Consider the following 23946-nt stretch of genomic DNA (forward strand, 5'->3'; position numbering starts at 1 on the left):
TAAATATAGGAACATAGGAAATAGGAGCAGGAGTATGCCATTTGGCCCCTTGAGCCTGCTCCACCGTTCAACACGATCAATACTACCTCAATACTGTTTTCCCGCATATCTCCATATCCCCAGATATCTTTAATATATAGAAATCTATCAATCTCTGTCTTGCATATACTCATTGACTGAGCCTCCACAGACCTCAGAATTCCAAAGATTCATCATCCTCTGAGTGAAGAAATTCCCCTCATCTCAGTCCTAAATGGCCTATTTCTTATTCTGAGACTGTGTCGTCTGGTTCGAGACCCCTCCCCAGCCAGGGGAAACATCCTTCCTGCATCAACCCCCTCGAGCCTTGTAAGAATTTTGTATGTTTCAACGAGGTCACCTCTCATTCTTCGAAACTCTAGAGAATACAGGCCCAGTCTCCTCAGTCTTTCCTCATAAGACAGTTCTGCCTTAGGAACACAGGAAGACAGGAACAGGAGTAGGCCATTCAGCCCCTCGAGCCTGTCCTGCCATTCAATGAGATCATGGCTGATCCACAGCCTAACTCCATATACCTGCCTTTGGCCCATATCCCTTAATATCTTTGCTTAACAAAAATCTATCTATCTCATACCTTCATTGTTTCCTTTATTTAAATTCAGGACCTTAGTCTCAGAATCAGCTTTCTCACTCTCCATCTTAATGATGAATTCTATCATGTTATGGTCACTCTTCCCCAAGGGACCCCATACAACAAGATTGTTAACTAATCCTTTCTCATTTCACAATACCCATTTAGGGTGGCCTGTTCTCTAGCGTATTGGTCCAAAAAAATCATCACGTACGTACTCCAGGAATTCCTCCTCTAAGTATTATTGCTAATTTGGTTTGCCCAATCTATATGTAGATTAACGTCACCCAGAATTATAGTTGCACCCTTATTGCATGCGTCTCTAATTTCCTGTTTAATGCCATCCTCCACATCACCACTGCTATTTGGGGGTCTATATACAACTCCCACCAACATTTTCTGCCCCATGGTGTTTCTTAGCTCCACCCATACAGATTCCACATCAGGATTCTCTGAGCTAATATCCTTCCTCACTAATGTATTGATTTCCTCTTTTACTAACAACGCTACTCCACCTTCTTTCCTTTTTTGCCTGTCCTTCCTAAATATTGAATACCCTTGGATGTTCAGTTCCCATCCTTGGTCACCCTGCAGCCATGTCTCCGTAATCGCAATTATATCGTATCCATTTACATCTATCTGTGTGGTTAATTTGCCTACCTTATTGTGAATGATAACCAGAAGACACTGATTTAAAGTGATTGGCAAAAGAACCACACACAACATGAGGAAAAACATTTTTATGCTGCAAGCGGTTAGGATCTGGAATAAAGGCCTGCTCGGGTCTGCAAAAAAAAAAACCAGACCCGAGCCCAACAGAACCCCATCCATCCCGAGCCCGACCCGAGTCCTTCCATTTTTTCCCGCACCTGGTCTGACCCAACCATCAGTTAACTTACTTTCCGTTTTTCACTTTGTTGCTGATCTGCACCAGCTTAAAATAACTGTAACAAAACCACCTTTCTAGTCCAAAAATTAAATTAACATTGGAGCCACTTACCTGTGATAGAGCGTGTCCGACCCGGCCTGACCTGAGCCTGAATGGCGGACCCGGAAGTGCAACCCAACCCGACCCGAACCCGACACATCATCGGGTCCCGTCGGGTTCGGGTCAGGTGGCAGGCCTTTAATCTGGAATGCACTGCCTGAGGAGTGTGGTGGAGGCAGATTCAATTGTGGCTTTCAAAAAGGAATTGGATAATTATCTGAAGAGAAGGCAGGGGAGTGGCACTAGTTGAGTTGCTCTCACAGGGAGCCGGCATGGATATGAGGCCAAATAGCCTCTTTCTGTGCTGTAACCATTCTATGATTCTATTCTATGGTAGTGCTGTTGAATGCTAAGGGGAGATGGTTAAATTCTCTCTTGTTGGAGATTGTCATTGCCTGGCACTTGTGTGGTGCGAATGTTACTTGCCACTTATCAGCCCTAGCCTGAATGTTGTCCAAGTCTTGTGGGCATGGACTATTTCAGTGGTCGTGAATGGTGCTGAACACTGTGCAATCATCAGTGAACATCTCCAATTCCGACTCATAATGGAAGGAAGGTCATTGATGAAGCAGCTGAAGATGGTTGGACCTAGGATACTACCCTGAGCAGCTCGCAATGTCCCGGGACTGAGATGATTGGCCTCCAACAACCATTACTTTGTGCTAGTTATGACTCCAACCAGTACAGAGTTTTTTCCTCAGATTCCCATCAACTTCAATTTTGCTCGGGCTCCTTGATGCCACACTCTATCAAATGCTGGTTTGATATCAAGGGCAATAACTCTCATCTCACTTCTGGAATTCAGTTCTTTTGTTCATGTTTGGACCAAGACTGCAATGTGGTCTGGAACTGAGTGGCTCTGGTGGAACCCAAACTGAACCTACTCCCTATAATCTGGTCCAAATCAGAAGAGAAATGTGGAAAAAAGGTTAAGAAAATAGTACAGAGGAATGAAAGACAGGGAGAAGGGAGTAAGAGAGAGGAAATATAAAGAGATGGAAAGTGGGGAAATTAGACAAGTGGAAGAATGAGATAATGAGTTTGGTATCTTGATACTGTGGGTAGGGAGAATGAAGGAAGAAAAGGAATGAGACTTTGGAGAGTACAATTTCAAGTCAATAGTTGGAAATACAGCCTGTTAAAATCACAGTGATGGCTTTACAAGTTGTACTTCCAGCCTGAATACCAGTGAGCATATTCATATGCTAGATTTAAAAAGTGTACTCTTTTGTGGACATATAATTTCTTATTCTGGATTTTGAGCTTTGATAGGTTAGTTACTCCTGGCTATGTAGCTGGGCACTATGGGTCTTCCTCTTTAAAACAAATCCTAATGGCTCCCTCTCTTCAAAGGGGTCCTGAGGGGGACGCCCGCTTGAAACTGGCTGTAAGTTTAAACATACATCGCTTGATGGCTAACCTGGAAATAAGAGAGCACGGCAGAAATAAAGAAATAAAGAATTGATAACTGGATGCCTTTCAGCATCTCAGGGTGTCACAAAGCTAGTTTCGAAGTGTGATTATGATGGCTGTTTCTTTGCAGACGAAGGTCAAGGGAAGATTCGGCTTTGTGGGTGCTGGCATGTTCGCTGGTGGTTTAACAGTCCAATTCTAGATCTGCAGGCTCTTGAACAATTGGAACACAGGAATTCTTGACCTGGGAGAGCCTGGGCAGAAGCGGCTTCCTTCCATTTTGAAGTGTAGTCATTGTTGAAATGTAGGAGCCAGTTGGACAACTCAGATGCACTTCCTTCCTCCAAAATGATGTATCTGCATAAGGAGTTAAGCCATATTAATTCCATATACAGTGAGATCCCGAGCAACCACATCTGCTGCAAGTGTCTGAAATTTGAGGAACATCAGCTCAAGATTGTTGAGCGAGAGTTGCAGACATTGCGGAGCATCAGGGAGGGAGAGAGTTACCTGGACTTAGCTACCTAAGTTAAGCAGTGGTACAGGTCTGAACAGGTCTGATTAGTAGTCAGGGAAATTGAGGATGTGACAGTGAGCCAGGCAGGTGAGGGGACCTCAGGTACAGTGCTGGAGAAGCCTTGACTTTCTCTGTTATCCAACAGGTACGAGGTTCTGGCTACCTGTGTGGATGAGAACAAAGGCTGCAGGACAGATGGGAAAACTGACCATTTTACTGTGGTACAAGAGGCCATTCAAGTGGAAGGAGCGAAAAGGAATGTGATGGCGATAGAGGACAGTATGGTTAGGGGGACAGATAGTGTTCTCTGCAGCTGTGACCAGGAGTCCTGAAGGTTGTGGTTCCTGCCTGGTGCCAGGGTTAAAGACATCTCTTCGTGGCTGGAGAAGAACTTGGAGTGGGAGGGGGAGGATTCAGTTGCCGTGGTCCAAATAGGAACCTAGGTTCTGCTGAGGGAGTTTGAAAAGTTAGGGTCCTAACTTAGGTAGCTAGATCCCGGTAACTCTCACCCTCCCTCATGCCCCGCAATGTCTGCAACTCAAACTTTAGCTCAACAACACTGAGATTAAGTTCCTCAAATTTCAGACACGTGCAGATGTGGTAGCTCAGGATCTCATTGCTGTCCACCAAATCCCACATGCTGCAGGTACAACACACCACCTATCCCCTATCTCACCTGGTTTCATACATTTAGTTTAGTTTAGAGATACAGCACTGAAACAGGCCCTTCAGCCCACCGAGTCTGTGCCGACCATCAACCACCCATTTATACTAATCCTACACTAATTCCATATTCCTACCACATCCCCACCTGTCCCTATATTCCCCTACCACCTACCTATACTAGTGACAATTTATAATGGCCAATTTACCTACCAACCTGCAAGTCTTTTGGCTTGTGGGAGGAAACAGGAGCACCCGGAGAAAACCCACGCAGACACAGGGAGAACTTGCAAACTCCACACAGGCAGTGCCCAAAATTGAACCCGGGTCGCTGGAGCTGTGAGGCTGCGGTGCTAACCACTGTGCCGCCCTAATTAATTTAGTTAATTGATGGTTTTTATTAACTAATTAGTTAATCTAGTTTAAGTTATTGATTTAATGAAGTATTATAGTTTCCCAGCTGTTAGTTTAAATCACTGGCCTAGCTTAAAAAGCAAAGAACGCTGGAGTCAGAACCTCATATGTAATAATCTCTGGATCACTAGATAAATTAGGCACAAACTGGCATTGGATCAAACAGATAATAGAGCTGCATGTTATTGTGTGTCTGAAAAGAGTGGGAGGCAGGGGTTTTGATTCATGGGACACTGCAATGGTAATGGGAAAGAGGGAGCTGTTCCATTAGGATGGGCTCCGTTTAAAATGGGCTGGGACGTATCCTGGCAAATCAAATAACTCGGGCTGTAGATATGACTTTAAACTAAAAGGATTGGTGGGGACAGGGATTAGGTGAGGTGAAATGTGTAATTCTAAAGAGGAAAGTCAAGGCCAGAGAGCAATGTAACGATTTGAGTAAAGTGCGGCACAGTGGTGCAGTGGTTAGCACCGCAGCCTCACAGCTCCAGCGACCCGGGTTTGATTCCGGGTGCTGCCTGTGCGGAGTTTGCAAGTTCTCCCTGTGACCGGGTGGGTTTCTGCCGGGTGCTCCGGTTTCCTCCCACAGCCAAAGACTTGCAGGTTGATAGGTAAATTGGCCATTGTAAATTGCCCCTAGTGTAGGTAGGTGGTAGGGGAATTGAGGGAAGGTGGGGATGTGGTAGGGAATATGGGATTAATGTAGGATTAGTATAAGTGGGTGGTTGTTGGTCAGCACAGACTTGGTGGGCTGAAGGGCCTGTTTCAGTGCTGTATCTCTAAATAAATAAGCAGAGTGTGGTAGGACGGGATAGAGTTTAGCCGTAATAGTGCATCAGTGAATAAGATCAAATTAGGGAAAATGGTAAAACGTTAAATTTAGAGGTGCTTTACCTGATTGCACGAAGCATTTATAACAAGATAGATGAATTAATGGCACAAATAGAGATAAATGGGTTGATCTAACCACCATTACAGACACATGGTTGCATGGTAGACTAAGGTTGGGACTAAATATTCCAGGGAACTTGATGTTGGAAAAGAAAGACAAAACGGAAAAGGAGGGAGGGAGAGGTCGCCTTGATAATAAAGGATGACATAAGGACAGCAGTGAGGAAAGACCTTGGCTCAGAAGATCAGGAAGTAGAATCAGTATGGGTTGAGATAAGAAACAACAAGGCACAGAAAACACTGCTGGGAGTAGTTTATAGGCGCCCTAACAGTAATTATACTGTTGGACAGAGTAGTAAGAGGAGCTTGTAACAAAGGTATTGCAATAATCATGGGGGACTGTAACTTCATATAGACTGGACAAATCAAATTGGCAAATGTATTTTGGAGGACAAGTTTATATAATGGATTAGAGACAGTTTCCTAGAACAATACATCATGGAACCAACCAGGTAAGAAGTTATTTCAGGTCTTAATGCTGCCTTCCATGACAGCGCTTCTGATATGTCTTCCTTTTTCCTCAACCGAGGATTCCCCCCCACTGTGGTTGACAGGGCCCTCAACCATGTCTGGCCCATTTCCCACACCTCTACCCTCACCCCTTCCCCTCCCTCCCAGAACCTCAACAGGGTTCCCCTTGTCCTCACTTTCTACCCCATTAGCCTCCATTTCCAAAGGATCATCTTCCGCCATCTCCAGCATGATGCCACTACCAAAGCATCTTCCCCTCCCTTCCCCTGTCAGCATTCCAAAGGCATCGTTCCCTCTGCGACACCCTGGTCCACTCCTCCATTACCCCCACCACCTCGTCCCCTTCCCATGGCACCTTCCCCTGCAAGCGCAGAAGGTGTAATACCTGCCCATTTACCTCCCCTCTCCTCACTATACCAGGCCCCAAACACTCCTTTCAGGTGAAGCAGCGATTTACTTGTACTTCTTTCAATGTAGTATACTGTATTCGCTGCTCACAGTGTGGTCTCCTCTACATTGGGGAGACCAAACGCAGACTGGGTGACCGCTTTGCGGAACGCCTCCGCTTAGTTCGAAAACATAACCCCGAGCTTCCGGTTGCTGCCCATTTCAACACCTCCCCCCCCCCCCCCCCCCACCCCGCTCTCATCTCTGTCCTGGGATTGCTGCAGTGTTCCAGTGAACATCAACGCAAGCTCAAGGAACAGCATCTCATTTACCGATTAGGCACACTACAGCCTGCCGGACTGAACATTGAGTTCAATAATTTCAGAGCATGACAGGAACCCCCCCCCCCGCTCCCCCATTTTACTTTTATCTTTAGTTATTTTTTTCTTTTCTTTTTTGTGTTTATTTTATTTTAGCTTGTTCAGTTTCTTTCTACCCACTGTTTTTTTTTTCATTTTTGTGCTCGTGGCTGTTCAGTTTTCAGTCCATTAAGACCCTATCTGTACTAATGCTTTGTCTTTCAACACACCATTAACATGTTGTTTGCCTTTGTTCCATGACCTTTTGGTCAGTTATTCTGTGACCTTGTCCTATCACCACCTTCTCTTTTGTTATTAGAATTAGAACATTACAGCGCAGTACAGGCCCTTCGGCCCTTGATGTTGCGCTGACCTGTGAAACCATCTGACCTACACTATTCCATTTTCATCCATATGTCTATCCAATGACCACTTAAATGCCCTTAAAGTTGGCGAGTCTACTACTGTTGCAGGCAGGGGGTTCCACGCCCCTACTACTCTCTGAGTAAAGAAACTACCTCTGACATCTGTCCTATATCTATCACCCCTCAACTTAAAGCTATGTCCCCTCGTGTTTGCCATCACCATCTCTTGCCCCACCCCTGCTTTACTTGCTTAAAATCTTTTACATTTCTTATATCTGCCTTTCTGAAGAAGGGTCATTGACCTGAAACGTTAACTCTGCTTCTCTCTCCACAGATGCTGCCAGACCTGTTGGGTTTTCCAGCACTTCCTGTTGTTATTTCAGATTTCCAGCATCCGCAGTATTTTGCTTTTATTATTTCAGGTCTTGCCTTTTCTAATAAGATAGGGCAAATCAGTAATCTCATTGTAAGGGTCACTGGGGCGGAGTGGTCATAATAGAAATTTCACATTGAATTATATATTGGGTTTGAGAGTGACATACTTGATTCTGAAACTAGAGTCTTAAATTTAAATAAAGCCAATTAGATAGGTATAAGAGGCAAGTTGGATTGGGAAATCAGATTTAAAGTTAAGGAAGTAGAAACGTGATGGTGAACATTTAAAGAAATATTTCCTAATTCTCAAGAGTCTACATTCATAGAGAAATAAAAACTCCATGAGAAATGGGATTGATCTGTGGCTAACTAAAGAGGTTAAGAAGAGGGTTATAATATTGCCATGAAGAGTAATAAACCTGACATTGGGAGAGTTTTAGAAACCAGCAAAGAATGACCAAAAAATTGATTAAGAGGGAGAAAATAGAGTAAACTAGCATGAAATATAAAAACAGATTGTAAGAGCTTCCAAAGTGTATAAAATGGAAGGGAGCAGTAAAACCCCTTAGGGGCTGAGATAGGAAAAATTATAATGGGGAATAAAGAATAAGGAAATGGCAGAAATGTTAAACAAATATTTTGTAGTTTTCTTCACAGTATGATGGCATCTGTCCGTCTTGTAGATGATGGACTGTGCCCAGGGTGTATGTCACTTCTGGATTGAACACTGTCTGTTGTTGCTGTAGAGGCTGACTTGTGAGTGGCAATCCCTTCCGCAGAAGACACAAAAACATACCAGAAATACTGGGGAACCAAGGGTTTAATGAGAATGAGGAACTTAAAGTAATTAACATTAGTAAAGAAAAAGCACTGGAGAAATTAATGGGACTAAAAGCCAACAAATCTACTAGACCTGTACTCAAGTCTTTGGAATGGGATTTGAACCCACAACCTTTTGATTCAAAGGCAAGTGTGACCAACTGTGCCACTACAGTGTACAAAAGGCTAATGGAATGGTGGCCTTTGTCTCAAGGGGACTGGAACACAATGGAGAGGAAATTGTTTCATTAGTACAGAACCTTGATCAGAACCCAGTACTGGGTTCAGTTCTGGCCACTGCAACTCAAAAAGGATACCGACACCTTGGAGAGGACAGGTGGGGAGAAACAGAAATTCACCAGAATTATACCAGGGCTTAAAAGGTTAAATTATGAGGACAGGTAGTATAGATTTGGCTTGTATTCCTTTGAATTTAGAAGATCGAGGGGTAATCTGATTTATCATTTTAAACACTTCAAAGGATTCAATAAAGTAGATACTGAATGACAATACTTCCTCTTATGGGGGGAAATCAAGAACAACGCACTAGAGATTAACTTTGAAAATGGTAAAAGAAATCTATCACGTACAAAAATAGTTTGTTTATATTGTGCTCCATCTTAGTTCAAACTCTATAATTAAAAGTCCAAGACTGAAGGACTGCAATGACAGCAGATCTCTTTTGAGGTCATGAGCAGCTGCTTTGGGGTCAGGCAACACACTGTTTACATTTAAAGCTTAAATTAACTAACTAACCATAATAATACATTCTATGCCTTGCTGACCCGATTCGCCAGCTGTACTAGTCTCAGGACATCAGATAAACATTTAGTACAGCAGGAATTTCTTGATGAAGACTGGTGAGAATTGATGTTTTAGTTTTTTTTTAGTTTTAGAGATACAGCACTGAAACAGGCCCTTCAGCCCACCGAGTCTGTGCCAACCATCAACCACCCATTTATACTAATCCTACACTAATTCCATATTCCTACCACATCCCCACCTGTCCCTATATTTCCCTACCACCTACCTATACTAGGGGCAATTTATAATGGCCAATTTACCTACCAACCTGCAAGTCTTTGGCATGTGGGAGGAAACTGGAGCACCCAGAGGAAACCCACATAGACACAGGGAGAACTTGCAAACTCCACACAGGCAGGACCCAGAATTGAACCCGGGTCGCTGGAACTGTGAGGCTGCGGTGCTAACCACTGCGCCGCCACTGTGTTCAGCAAGACCACATGAAATAAAGTAGAGATACAAAAATGGCAAAACTAACGTGGGTTTGGGAGATAATGAGGGGAGACATCTAGAGGGTTGCACTCCACTGACTGTAAAGTGAGTATCTGCTGTGGTAAAGCATCCTTTGTAATTTCAATGTTGGCTGCGAGTATGTAACTTTTAATAAACAAGCAAAGTGTTTGACTCCGTGTCTACCAATTCATTCTTGACATGTAGGCAATATACAATTGCAAAAATACATTTCTAATAAAGGGGGGGGAACAATCTTAAAATTAGAGTTAGGCCATTTAAGAGTGTTTATTACACAGTAATAGAAATAGGCAATTCTCTCCCCAAAAGACTGTGAATTCTGGGTGTCAATTGAAGCCTTCAAGACTGGGATTGAAAGATCTTTATTAGGCAAGGATATCAAGGAATATCGATCATAAGTGGGTAAATGGAGTTTAAGTCCAGATCTTCTTCTTCTTTGGCCTCCTTGTCTTGAGAGACAATGGGTAAGCACCTGGAAGTGGTCAGTGGTGTGTGGAGCAGCGCCTGGAGTGGCTATAAAGGCCAATTCTAGAGTGACAGGCTCTTCCACAGGTGCTGCAGAAAAATTTGATTGTCGGGGCTGTTACACAGTTGGCTCTTCCCTTGCGCTTCTGTCTTTTTTCCTGCCAACTACTAAGTCTCTTCGACTCGCCACACTTTAGCCCCGCCTTTTTAATCCAGATCAACCTTGACATAATTGACAGGTGGAATGGGTTTGAAGGGCTGAATGGCCGACTCCTGTTCCTACAATCCAGTTCAGGTATTTGTATCAAGTCCGATGATATAGAAAAGATAAATCCAGAATACCGAATCATGAAAGTAGCAACAGGGACAAAGGTTCATGTAGTAAAAAGGCAAACTGGCTGTAATCTCCTCTCTAACCCAGCTGTAAAGGCTATTGTGACTTTTAAGTATCTTTATTGCTGTAACATTAAGGCTTGTTTCAGCATCATGTGAGCTGAAAACCTAGTAAAAATAAATGGCCAGAATCTGAAATTCAACCTGTACAATGGTCTTGGGAAGATTCCACAAACAGTTTTGCTTCAAATGGCAGTCAAGGATCAACAAAACTGCAAATAGGCAAGATGAAATTCAATGCGGTTAACTGCACATTGGAAGGTAAAAGGTGGGTGACATATACAGTGCAGGAATGGTGTCAAACTAGCAAACGGTGCGACTGAAAGAGATCCCAGCATTGTAGAACTTGGCACTTACCAGGTTTCATCCTTGTGAAGAAGCAAACTGAACACTACTTCATTATCTCAGTAAATCAGCATTGCACATGTCACAGGATGGCTGAGTAACTGTGTGATGCTCTGGTCAGTTTTGGACACTGAGAGGCACGGAATGTATTTGAGTCCTGGCGCCAGGAAGGAGGTGAGCCACAGACTGACCACTGAGGAAGAACCAGAGATACTTAGACTGTTCAGCCTTGAAAGGAGAGAGCTGAGAAGGGATCTTACAAAGGTACAGAAAATATTCAACGTCCAGGTACATCATAAAAGTGGGACTAGAAACACAGGATCAAACAGGCCAAAGACAAACTTCTGATCAAAGTCAGGAGATATCTATCTTATGAGGTACACAAAACTCATCTGCAGGTTTATTTGTTTGTTCATTTATTTATTTATACATATTGTTTTTTAAATTAATTCTTCAATCTTCCTTTCTGAAGGGGTTAATCCTTTCCAGCATATTATTTGATATGATATAGAACTGGAGAGATAATGAGGAGACATTTTTTTGCACTCTAGAATGTGCTGTCTGAAAGGACAGTGGAAGCAGATTCAGTAGCAAATTTCAAAAGAGATTTGGATAAATACTTAAAAAGGAAAAATTTAGTGGGCTATGGGGAAAGGCCGGGGGCAGCACTAATTGAATAGGTCTTTCAAAGAATTGACAATGTACAATGGGCTGAATAGTCTCCTCTGTGCTGTATGATTTGATGATTTCAAATGTGAGCCACAATAGTGAGTAATTGTAGCCTATTCGACTATGACAGTCTAGCCTGCTTCCTGTCCTCAGACACTTCTGGCAGTGGTCACTGGAGGGTGGGTAGCACAGGGTCACTGGATCAGACACGGGAGTAACCCCACCCATTTTTCACTTCCTAACCCCTAGTAGCACTGACCAATCAATGGCTAACTCAGCACAGGCAGAAATTGAAAATGTCCTGGTTCATGTGGTTCGGGGCTCCTGGAGTAGACTCTGCAGTTTGTTCAAAGGCATTTCTCCCTTTGACATTTGTTCACTTACAGCATCAGAGGTCACCCACCCAGCTCACCACCCACACCAACCCCTCTCACCTCACCCCTGGCAGCTGACCTCTCCCATGGCCCAGGATCACCTCACAGTCACTTGCTGGGAGTTACAGGAGGCAACCCCTGTGCCTCTCACCCCTGAGGCCGCACTCAAGAACTCACCAGCTTGAGTGACTGGAAGGCGAATCTCTCCTAGTGCCACCTGCCTCGCAAGTAATCCTTAGCAGCCTTTTTACACCAGAACAGGAGCATCTCACTCCTCAGTCCAGATAGCACGATCCAGGCGCGAAAACAAAAACAAACTCAAATATCCAACAAAGCATTCACAATTCCTTTTGGAATTTATTTGTAATAAATCAAATCAGAAGTTAGTTTAGCTTCAATGAATGAAGAACAGGCCATGTAGCCAAGGAAATGCAGATACTGCACAGGGAGACTCCAACAGTTCATGGCTTGAAAACCACTGACATCTCAGCTTTAGATAAAAAGGTTATTCAGCTCCTGCTGGAAAGAGTCACAGTTTGGTCATGAGGCAGCTTAAACCATTCAACATTACACAGGGAGGCAAAATTTAAGTTCAAGTACAGAAGCGATAGCAGACTGTTTTTTTCAATTCATTCTCAGGATGTGAGCATCACTGGCAAGGCCAGCATTTATTGCCCATCCCTCATTGCCCTCGAGAAGGTGGTAGTGAGCCGCCTTCTTGAACCGCTGTAGTCCATGTGGTGTAGGTACACCCACAGTGCTTTTTCTGTAGCAGTTTGATACAACTGATTGGCTTGCTAGGGCATTTCAGAGGGCAGTTAAAAGTCAACCACATTGCTGTGGCTCTGGATTCACATGTAGGCCAGACCAGATAAGGGTAGCAGATTTCCTCCCTGGAACCTCATGACTGAACCAGATGGATTTTTATGACAATCCACCAGTTTCATTATCATCAACGAAAATGGCCTTTTATTCCAGATTTATTAATTAATTGAATTTAAGTTCCCCTCTAACTGCTGTGGTGGGATTTGAATTCTCATCTCTGGAGCATTAGTCTGGGCCTCTGGATTAGTAGCCCAGTAAAATTACCACAATGCTACTGTCCCTGCTTTTGAAAAGGCTAATGGTCTTTTTCTCAAGGGGGGAGGGATACAAAGGGTTGGAAGTAATGCTACAATTGTATAAGGCTCTGGTTACACTCCATCCGGAGTAACAGTTCAGTTCTGGGCACTGCATCTCAGGAAGGATATACTGGCTAGAATAATACTGGGGTAAAAAGGGTTTAACTATGAGAAAGATTGAATAGACTAAGTTTGTATTCTTTTGGTATAGAGATTAAAGGGTGATCTAACCGATGTGTTTAAGATGATTAAAGGTAAATATTGAGAAACTACTTCCTCTGGTGAGCGAGTCCAGAACAAGGGGACAGAACCTTAAGATTCGAGCCAGGCCATTCAGGGATGATGTCGGGAAGCACTTCTTCACACAAAGGGTAGTGGAAATCTGGAACTTTCTCCCACAAAAAAGCTGTTGAAGCTGGTGGGGGGTGGAGGGGGCAGTGGAGCTCAATTGAAAATTTCAGAACTAAGTCTGATAGATTTTTGTTGGGCAAGGTTATTAAGGGTTATAGAAACATAGTTAAGGGGCTGAACGGCCTCTTCCTGTTCCTATGTTCCTATTAATTCTTACCACATAAACATCCTGATCAGATCTCTTCTTAATCATTTTTGATGGGGGAAAAAAAAACCCTGTTTTGGCCTCCTTGTTAAATCCCCACCTCTGGATTCACTGAGGGGATATGCTCCTGCTTCCGCGGTCTTGCCCTGTTCCTTAAAATAAAGTGCGCCAAACTTGACACAATATTCTAACTACAGCCTAACCAATGAATTGTATAGGGTCCCATACGATTGTTTTAAAAAGTGGGAGGACAATTTGATAAAACTAAGTATTTGATACATCTTAGAATGCTGAAGGAAGTCAGAGAGGAAATAGCAGAGGGTCTAACTGCAATCTAACACCCTCTGGAGATGAAAGTTGTGCCAGAGGGAAAACAGCACCCCTCCCAAAAAAACGATTGTTCCCCAAACCTTAATTCTAAAATTCTGTGCGCTTTTTTAATGAAATACACAGCATTAACACAATATAATTTCATCTCCAAACATGAACAGAAACATGGCAATACGGCAGCTCACTCAGAATGCATTTGACTGCAGAAAATAAGTCAAGTACTACTTTACCCGGCAACTGGAATGACTTTTCAGTTTATGTTCCTAAAGGGTGAAGAATCTTGTGATCCAGAGAGGATGCTTCATGCGAGCTAGGGCTGGGGGGTGAATTAAAAAGAGAATGAGCTTGCTAGACGCACAAGCACATCCACTGCCTGATTCACCAACCCAAGGTGCAGCGCACTGTCCCAAACCTCCCCTGGATAAAGATTAGCAGTATCAGTTCCTCTGGCAGGTGATGAGGTACTGAGGGTACGCCTGGGTGTCATTGAAGATGACAAATATTTTAGGGTCGTTGCAGTTGTCAACAAGTGAGTCATATCTGAGTGGCATCTCACTGTTCTCTCTCAGTGGTGGGGTCTTCATCTCGTACTTCCCAGTCGTGTAGGTTCCAGTCAGGACATTTGCCACAAACACAAATTTATGTTTGCTGGCGTTGGGTGGGGAATACTGATCCTGTGCCGACAGGGTAGCATTTACCGCAAAATAAACACCTTGCCCGTAGACAGTTGCTGAAAGACAACCACATCAAACACATTAGTCTTTTCATTTACCTCCCCACCAAGTTTCTCCCCTCCCCTCCCAAAGGCACCAATTCTTGCTGGGCTACAGTTCAAAAATGGTCCAGTCTAACACAACAATAACTCACATTTATATAGCGCCAGTAATGTATGACAATGTCCCAAGGCACTTCACAGGAGAGATTAACAAAATTTAACACACATAAAGAGCGATTAGGACGGATGACCATAAGCTTAGTCACAGAGGTAGGTTTTAAAGAGCATCGTAAAGGAGGCATGAGGAAGAGAGGAGGAGAGATTTAGGGAGGAATTCCAGAACGTCAGATCCAGGCAGTTGAAGGCACAGCTGTCAATGGTGGAGTGATTAAAATCAGGGATGCTCATGAGGCCAGAATTAGAGGAGTGCAGAGAAGGTTGAAGGAGATTACAGAGATAGGGAGGGTGAGGCCATGGAGGGATTTGAAAACAAGGGTGAGAATTTTAAAATCAAAGTGCTGCTTAGGTCAGCAAGCAGGGGAGATGGGGGCACATGACCTGGTGTGAGTTAGGCAGCAGAGTTTTGAAAGACCTCAAGTTTACGGAGGCTACAACTAAGGAGATCAGCCAGGAGTGCGTGGAAATAATCCAGTCTAGAGATAACAAAGGCATGGATGAGGGTTTCAGCAGGTGATTGGAGACAAGGCAGAGTCGGGCAATGTTACGGAGGTGGAAATAGGCAGACTTAGTGATGGCACAGATATGTGGTCGGAAGCTCATCTCAGGGTCAAATATGACACCAAGGTTGCAAACAGTCTGGTTCAACCTCAGACTATTGCCAGGGAGAGGAATGGGAGTCAGTAGTTAGGGAATGGAGTTTGTAGCAGGGACTTAAAACAATGGTTTGAGTCTTTCCAATATTAAATTGGGGAAAATTTCTGCTCACCCAGTACTGGATGTCAGATAAGCAGCCTGATAAATTTGCAACAATGGAGGAGTCAAGAGAGGTGGTGGTGAGGTAGGTGGGCTGTCGTCAGTGTACACGTGGAAACTAACGCTGTCCTTTCGGATGATGTCGTCGAGGGTCAGCATGTAGATAAGAAATAGCAGGAGACCGAGGATAGATCCTCGGGGGACATCAGAGATAACAGTGCGGGAATAGGAAGAGAAGCCATTGCAGGTGATTCTCTGGCTGTGATTAGATAGATAAGAATGGAACCTGGTGAGAGCAGACCCACCCAGCTGGATGACAGTGGAGAGGTATTGGAGGAAGATGATGTGGTCAACCATGTCAAAGACTGCAGACAAGTCGAGAAGGACGAGGAGGGAAAGTTTACCGTTGTCACAGTCACATAGGATGTCATTTGTGACTTTGATAAGAGATGTTTCAGTACTGTGGCAGGGCTGGGAACCTGACTGGAGGGATTCAAACATGGAATTCTGGGAAAGATGGGAACAGATTTAGGAGGTGAAAACATGTTCTAAGACTTTGGAGAGGAAAGTGGGGTTGGAGATGCGTGGTAGCTTGCAAGGACAGAGGGATCAAGGGTTTTTTTTTTTTGAGGAGCGGGGTAATGACAGCTGATTTGAAGGGAAGAGGAACAGAACCTCAGGAGAGTGAACTGTTAACATATCAGCTAACATGGGGACCAGGAGGGGATCTGGGTGATCAGCAATATAGTGGAACTAGGATCAAGGGAGCAGGAGGTGGGTCTCATGGACAAGGTGAGCTCAGAGAGGGCATGAGAGGAGATAGGAGAGAAACTACAGAAAGAGTTCAGGGCTAGGGCAGGGAGGAACCTTAAATCAAGTAGGGCCCAGTGGGCGAGGGGAAGGAAGGGAAGCAGCAGATCAGATGGTTTCAATCCTTACAACAAAAATGTCCATGAGTTCCTTGCATTTATTGTTGGAAGGGAGGGTGGTTTAAGAAGAGGGTTTGTGGTGAAGAGAAGTTGGGTGTTACCTTTGCCTTCCTGAATGAAGAGCAGGACTTGATAATGCTTTATGTGATCCAGACAGATCTGTTGTTGGAGGTTATATTAATTGTCCGCCAAAGACATTGAAATCTGCATCCCTTAGACTCAAGAAGGTAAGAGCCCATGGGATCCAGGGCAATTTGGCAAATTGGATCCAAAACTGGCTTAGTGGCAGGAGGCAGAGGGTAATGGTCAAGGGCTGTTTTTGCGATTGGAAGCCTGTGACCAGTGGTGAACCACAGGGATCGGTGCTGGGGCCCTTGCTGTTTGTAGTGTACATTAATGATTTAGACATGAATATAGGAGGTATGATCAGTAAGTTCGCAGATGACACGAAAATTGGTGGTGTCGTAAATAGTGAGGAAGAAAGACTTAGATTACAGGACGATACAGATGAGATGGTAAGATGGATGGAGCAGTGGCAAATAGAATTTAATCCTGAGAAGTGTGAGGTGATGCATTTTGGGAGGACTAACAAGGCAAGGGAATATATAACGGATGGTAGGTCCCTAGGAAGTACAGAGGGTCAGAGGGACCTTGGTGTACTTGTCCATAGACCACTGAAGGCAGCAGCACAGGTAGATAAGGTGGTTAGGAAGGCATGCAGGCTGGGAAGTGGAGGGTAGAGAATAGAGTGGGGCAGTTGGAGTTGCTGCTTGTCAGGAGACAGTGACAAGTGCCTCAATGGGCCCTTCTGAGGATGTCACAAGAGGCACAGAGGAAAGCTGTAGGATCAATTACAAGGGAGTCAAGCCTGGAAGGCCAGCAGGAGAGTAGGAAAGATGATGAGTATTGAAGAATAGGGGTTTGTGAAGGTAGATTACCCAAAGGTGCAGAAAAAAGCCATGATGGCAGAAGGATAAAGAGATAAGAGGAGAAAGGGAGAGAAAAGGGGTCATCAAAGTGACGGGTTTGGATCCGGAGGGCAGCTAAAACATGGAAGCAGATGGACACTTGGTAACTAAGCTACATAGATGTTGATGCAGTCAACGACCATATTGAGGTGTAGATATGACTTAGATGATCGTTGATATGACAGCAAAGCATTGAGGTGTGAAATCAAATAGTTGAAATTATTCCTAAAGCAATATTGAACCAGCTGTTGTTGGTAACTAGACTTCCTCCACATGAAGAGACATCCATCACTGGGGCCTGTGGATGGTCCCCCAGGAATCAGAAGATGAATATAAATGTTGCAGAAGTGGAACTCTATTGTTTCAGCTGATATTGCCGGTAAGTCAAAGCCGCAATGGTGAGTTGCCATTGGAAACATTATCACTCCAGCTGACGGTACAAAAGGCTCTTGGAGTGATATGACAGAAGAAACAAGAGGAAACCGAGTGTGGTCGCCCCGCCCCGATCAGATTAAAATTTATTTGGGATGCTGAAACCGACTTCTCCTGGGCACGAATCAGATAGTTTGACAGATATTTTTCAGTCCGTTCTTCAATATTCCTCTCTCAGGAGCAGGGATTAGTAATTAATTAGTAATTTTCTCTGACCATTCAGTTAGGAGAAACTGGCCTTGGAGAGAGCTCCTTACAGGTTCAGCAAAATAATACCAGGACTTAAAGGGTTAAATTATAAGGTCAGGTTGCACAAACCCGGCTTGCACTCACTTGGGTTTAGAAGGTTGAGGGTAAATCTAGTTGGAGTTTCTAAAATGATTACGGGATTCAGTAGATACAGAGAAACCATTTCCTCTGTTAGGGGATCTGAAACAAGGGGGTGTAATCTTCAAATTAGAGACAGGCCATTCAGAAGGAAAATCAGGAACTGCTTTTTCATAAAAAGTGGAAATCTAGAACGCGACCCCACCCCAAAAGATTGTGGATGTTGGCTTACTTGAAATTTTCAAGACAAGATTGATAGATTTTCATTAGGTAACAGTGTCAAGGGGTATGGAGTTAAGGCTAGTAAATGGAGTTGAGGTAGAGAAAGTAGCCTTGATCTAATTGAATGGTGGAACAGGCTGTTCTCATGATCTGTTCATGGGATGGCAATGCTAGTAAGACCACAGAGATTGCCCAACCCTAGTTGCCCTGACTCAACAGAGTGTAGGCCAGTCCAAGTGGGAGTGGCAGCAATGTTCTCTGTAAACTGCATGGCTGCACCACAACCCTAAATCCTGGTAATGGTCACGCACAAGTCAGCCCTTTTAAATTACCAGGAGTGCGCGGCGACACAAAAACATTTAAAGGGGCCGCGCACTTAAATAAATCACCCACAGACTCCAAAGAAGAATTAGAGGGTAAAGTGGTGGCGGGTTCCCTCTGCGAAAGATGTCAGCGAACCACTTGGGTTCATAAGAACAAACTGACAGCTTCCATGGCTCAAGAGGCCACACAGGACATGCTGGTACACTATTTATCTGCATGATAACCTATCCTGTCCACATACTCTCTGTATAATATCGATTAGAAAGATTAGGTGACAGGGAACAAGCTAAGGGAGTAATCAGATTTCATTGAGTGTTATCACCCTGGAGCCTCTTCTGAGTGTTAACTACACATGTAGTCAGCCTGCGAACAGGTTTACCAATTCTTACCATTCTTCCCACAGAAGCTCCTGTTGAAACCGTGCACATAGATCTCTTTGGCGCTCTCCTCAGTTGTCCCATGGTAGAGGACTCGTTCGACATTGCTCTGCGTGGCCACCATGTTGGCCTTCTTCAGCATGTATTGTTGGTACAGCAGTGGGTTATTCACCTTCTCCACCTGTAGCAGCAGTCGGGGATGAACACGTTAACCCCAGTCTATCTTTCAACTAGAGAAAGCTTCAGTTTCCAAAAAAATACTTGGGTGGCACTATTCAATCCCAGAGTACCATTCAATTAAAACACAATTTGATTTACACATTTTGCCATAAACCAATATCCCCCGGTAATATATTCCACATTATGAGGCATAACATATTTATGGTTAGAAAATGCCAAATTTCTGATTCACCGTGCTATGGAAAAGCTACCTGCAAGCATTCTTCACAACTAGTTATAGATGGAAAAAAAACAATCCTAAAGCAAAGAAAGCCAATCACTGATCAGGAGCCTCAAATTTACAAGCAGTTGCACTTGCTTGTGAATGACCTCCACAACTTCGAACCAATTGTAATCATTGTTTGAAGGAGTGACTGGAATAAAAGGCCCAGGACACATTAACAGCTAAATATCATTATCCTACTCTAGATCCCAGGCTACCAATATCACGGGGTGTTCACTCGAACCACCAAAGATATATAGCTTAATTCAATCATCTCATTGCATTGCTGTGGGACACCCAGAATGGTCGCCATGTTGCTCGACACAACACTGCTTCATGCACTCGAAAAGTACTCTCTTGAATGAAGCACTTCGAGATGTTTTGGCATTGTGTTATACATTAGTCGCTCTCTCGTAAAGTTGTCAAGTGTAAACTTGTCACACTGCAATTACATCCTCCTGCCAGTGGTGGCTATAGTTCTCAGTGAGATGAATTTATAGGTAGTTGCTGCTGAATCTGGGATATTTTTGTCTTGTGGGTAAAAAGCCTCTGGGAACAGGTTAAACTGCCCCCACTCTTTGTGTAGAGACAGCTTCAGAATCACCATAAGGTGTGAACTTTCACCGCATAGGTTGGAGCCAGTTTAAAGCCCATATCCTGGGAGTGAAAAGACAGCTTGCCTGACCCAGTGAGCGTTTGCCCCAACACAATCATCTTTATCAACAAGTGAGCAAGTTTGGCAAAAAGTACGAATTGAAAGTGCTGCATTCTGACCTTTATAATGCGGATTTTATTGTGCAAGTCTTTCAGGGTGTCATAAAAATGTCGGACCATTTTGGAATATTCCTCAGTCGCTTCATTCAGCTGGACTAGCTCGATCCGTCCTGAGGCTAAAGATGACGCATCCGTATCTGGGAAAATGAGATCAGGCTCTCAATCAGTAAGTGTACAGGAGTGTGACATGTGACACCTAACCTTACAATGCCCCACAACCCCCACCCAAAGATGCTTCAGAGACCTCTTCTTAGTTAACGTTTGTTGCATTGTCTGCAAATTCTGATAATACATACAAAACCAGATCATTATAGATAGTGGTCCCATGCCATTATTTGGAAGAAGAGCAAGGGAGCTTTCCTTAGTGTCCTAGCCAATATTCATCCCTTAATCAGCATCAGTGAAACAGATTCAATTGTCATCATCTCATTGCTGTGTGTGGGACACTGCTGTGTGTCAATTTACTGCCGCATTTCCACAGTGGCTGCACTTCAAAACTACTTCATTAGCAGGAAGGTTCATTGAGAACATAGGAAGATAGATTAGGCTAGTTCAGTTGATGTGGTCTACATGGATTTTAGCAAGGCTTTTGACAAGGTCCCACACGGCAGACTAGTTAAAAAAATTAAATCCCATGGGATCCAGGGAAATGCAGCAAGGCGGATACAAAATTAGCTCAGTGGCAGGCAACAAAAGGTAATTGTTGACGGCTGTTTTAGTGACTGGAGGGCTGTTTCCAGTGACACTCCGCAGGGCTCAGTACTGGGTTCCCTGCTTTTTGTGGTATATGTTAACGATTTGGACGTAAATGTAGGGGGCATGATCAAGAAGTTTGCGAACGACACAAAGATTGGCCATGTGGTAGATAGCGAGGAGGATAGCTGTAGGCTGCAGGAAGATATTGAGGGTCTGGTCAGATGGGCAGAAAAGTGGCAAATTGAATTCAATTTGGAGAAGTGTGAGGTGATGCATTTGGGGAGGTCAAACAAGGCAAAGGAATACACAATTTATCGGAAAATACTGAGAAATGTAGAGGAAGTGAGGGACCTTGGAGTGAATGTCCACAGATCCCTGAAGGTAGCAGGACATGTTGATAAGGTGGTTAAGAAGGCATATGGAATCCTTTCCTTTATTAGCCAAGGTATAGAACATAAGAGCAGGGAGGTTATGCTGGAACTGTAACACTCATTAGTTAGGCCACAACTTGAGCACTGTGTGCAGTTCTGGTCACTTCATTACAGAAAGGATGTAATTGCATAAGAGAGGGAACAGAGGAGATTTACAAGGATGTTGCCAGGACTGGAAAAATGCAGCTATGAGGAAAGGTTGGATAGGCTGGAGTTGTTCTCCTTGGAACAGAGGAGGCTGAGGAGAGATCTGATTGAAATGTATAAAATTTTGAGGGGCCTGGATAGAGTGGAGGTGAAGGGTCTATTCACCTTAGCAGAGAGGTCAGTGAGGAGGGGGGATAGATTTAAAGTGATTGGTAGAAAAATTAGAGGGGAGATGAGGAAAAACATTTTCACCCAGAAGGTGGTGATGGTCTGGAACTCACTGCCTGAAAGGGCAGTTGAGGCAGAAACCCTCAACTCATTCAAAAGGAGTCTGGATATGCACCTCAAGTGCCGTAATCTGCAGGGATATGGACCAAATGCTGGAAGCTGGGTACTGCCTGTGTGGAGTTTGCAAGTTCTCCCTGTGCCTGCATGGGTTTCCTCCGGCTGCTCCGGTTTCCTCCCACATGCCAAAAGACTTGCAGGTTGATAGGTTAATTGGCCATTGTAAATTGCCCCTAGTATAGGTAGGTGGTAGGGAAATATAGGGACAGGTGAGGATGTGGTAGGAATATGGGATTAGTGTAGTATTAGTATAAATGGGTGGTTGATGGTCGGCACAGATTCGGTGGGCCGAAGGGCCTGTTTCAGTGCTGTATCTCTAAACTAAACTAAAGGATAGGTGGATCGTTTTTTGGCCAGCACAGACACGATGGGCCAAGTGACCTCTTTCTGTAATAAAAACAAGAAATGCTGGAAATACTCAGCAGGTCTGGCAGCATCTGTGGAGAGAGAAGCAGAGTTAACGTTTCAGGTCAGTGACCCTTCTTCAGAACTGGCAAATATTGGAAAAGTAAAAGGTTATAAGAAAGTAAAACAGGGGTGGGGCAAGAGATAACAAAGGAGAAGGTGTAGATCGGACAAGGTCACAGAATAGCTGACCAGAAGGTCGTGGAGCAAAGGGAAACAATATGTTAATGGTGTGTTGAAAGACAAAGCATTAGTACAGATAGGGTGTTAACGGACTGCAAACTGAACAGCTGCTAGTACAAACATGAATAAAAAGAGTGAGTAGGCAAACGGAACAAACTAAGATATAATAAAATAAAATAAAACAAAAAAAAATTTTTTTAAAAAGGAAAAGAAAATAAAAAATAAAAAGTAACTAAAAATGAAAGTAAAATGGGGGGCTGTCATGCTCTGAAATTATTGAACTCAATGTTCAGTCCGGCAGGCTGTAGTGTGCCTAATCGGTAGATGAGATGCTGTTCCTCGAGCTTGCATTGATGTTCACTGGAACACTGCAGCAATCCCAGGACAGAGATGTGGGCATGAGAGCAGGGGGGTGTGTTGAAATAGCAAGCAACCGGAAGCTCAGGGTCCTGCTTGCGGACTGAGCGGAGATGTTCCGCAAAGCGGTCACACAGTCTGCGCTTGGTCTCCCCAATGTAGAGGAGACCACACTGTGAGCAGCGAATACAGTATACTACATTGAAAGAAGTACAAGTAAATCACTGCTTCACCTGAAAGGCGTGTTTGGGGCCTGGGATAGTGAGGAGACAGGAGGTGACCTCTTTCTGCGCCTCACTGCTGTTTATGGGAGCTTGCTGTGTGCAAATTGGCTGCTATGTTTCCTACATTATAACAGTGACTAGACTTTCATTGGCTGTGAAACACTTTGAGACATCCTGAGGTTTGGGAATGATACTGAATAATGCAACTCTCCTTTTAGATTAATAGTCTGGCTCCATCTAGTGGGCAGTGTGCATGTAGCAGTGTAGTTTCACTTTTCTCAGTTCGGGTGTAACACTGCTGTGAAGATCCTGACATTCTCTGCAGGCCTGTGCACTTTAGGGCAGTGCGCTTTATTCAAACACTGTTTTAGCAAACAGCAATTGACTAGAACAGTGGGAATGAGTGCTTTCAGTAATGCAGAAAGCCCTAGCTATTGGAATAGAAGGGTCACTGTCCAATTGGATAAAAAAAATTGGCTTAAGGACAGGAATTAGCAAGTCGTGGTAAATAATTGTTTTTCAGACTGGAGGATGGTGGACAGTGGTGTTCCCCAAGGGTCAGTGCTGGGACCACTGCTTTTTTGATAATATATATAAATGGCATTAAACTTGGGATACAGGGCATAATTTCAAAATTTGCTGACGATACCTAACTTGACAGCGTGGCAAACAGTGTGTACCATCGACAAGATGCACTGCAGCAATGCACCAAGGCTCCTTAGACAGCAACTTCCAAACCTGCAACCTCTACCACCTAGAAGATGCATGGGAAAACCAAGTTCCCCTCCAAGCCACACACCATCCTGATTTGGAACTATATCGCCGTTCCTTCCCCGTCGCTGGGTCAAAATCCTG

General features: G+C 44.0%; 1 protein-coding gene across 7 annotated transcripts in view; it reads right to left on the reverse strand.

The window, feature by feature from the left end:
* Positions 1–11250: 11250 nt before the first annotated feature.
* The window catches only part of parp10 (poly(ADP-ribose) polymerase family member 10), a 59968-nt gene continuing 47272 nt past the window's right edge, over positions 11251–23946 (reverse strand). For all 7 annotated transcript variants that reach the window (XM_068015740.1, XM_068015744.1, XM_068015742.1 and 4 more), the window contains 3 exons: positions 20304–20440; positions 19100–19268; positions 11251–14590 (listed from right to left, as the gene is read on the reverse strand). In XM_068015740.1, coding sequence (XP_067871841.1) covers positions 14298–14590; positions 19100–19268; positions 20304–20440 — 599 coding nt within the window. In that variant the 3' untranslated portion in view covers positions 11251–14297. The remainder of the gene's footprint in view (positions 14591–19099; positions 19269–20303; positions 20441–23946) is intronic.

Source organism: Heterodontus francisci, chromosome 2, assembly GCF_036365525.1.
Source record: "Heterodontus francisci isolate sHetFra1 chromosome 2, sHetFra1.hap1, whole genome shotgun sequence".
In the NCBI taxonomy this organism is placed as follows: domain Eukaryota; kingdom Metazoa; phylum Chordata; class Chondrichthyes; order Heterodontiformes; family Heterodontidae; genus Heterodontus; species Heterodontus francisci.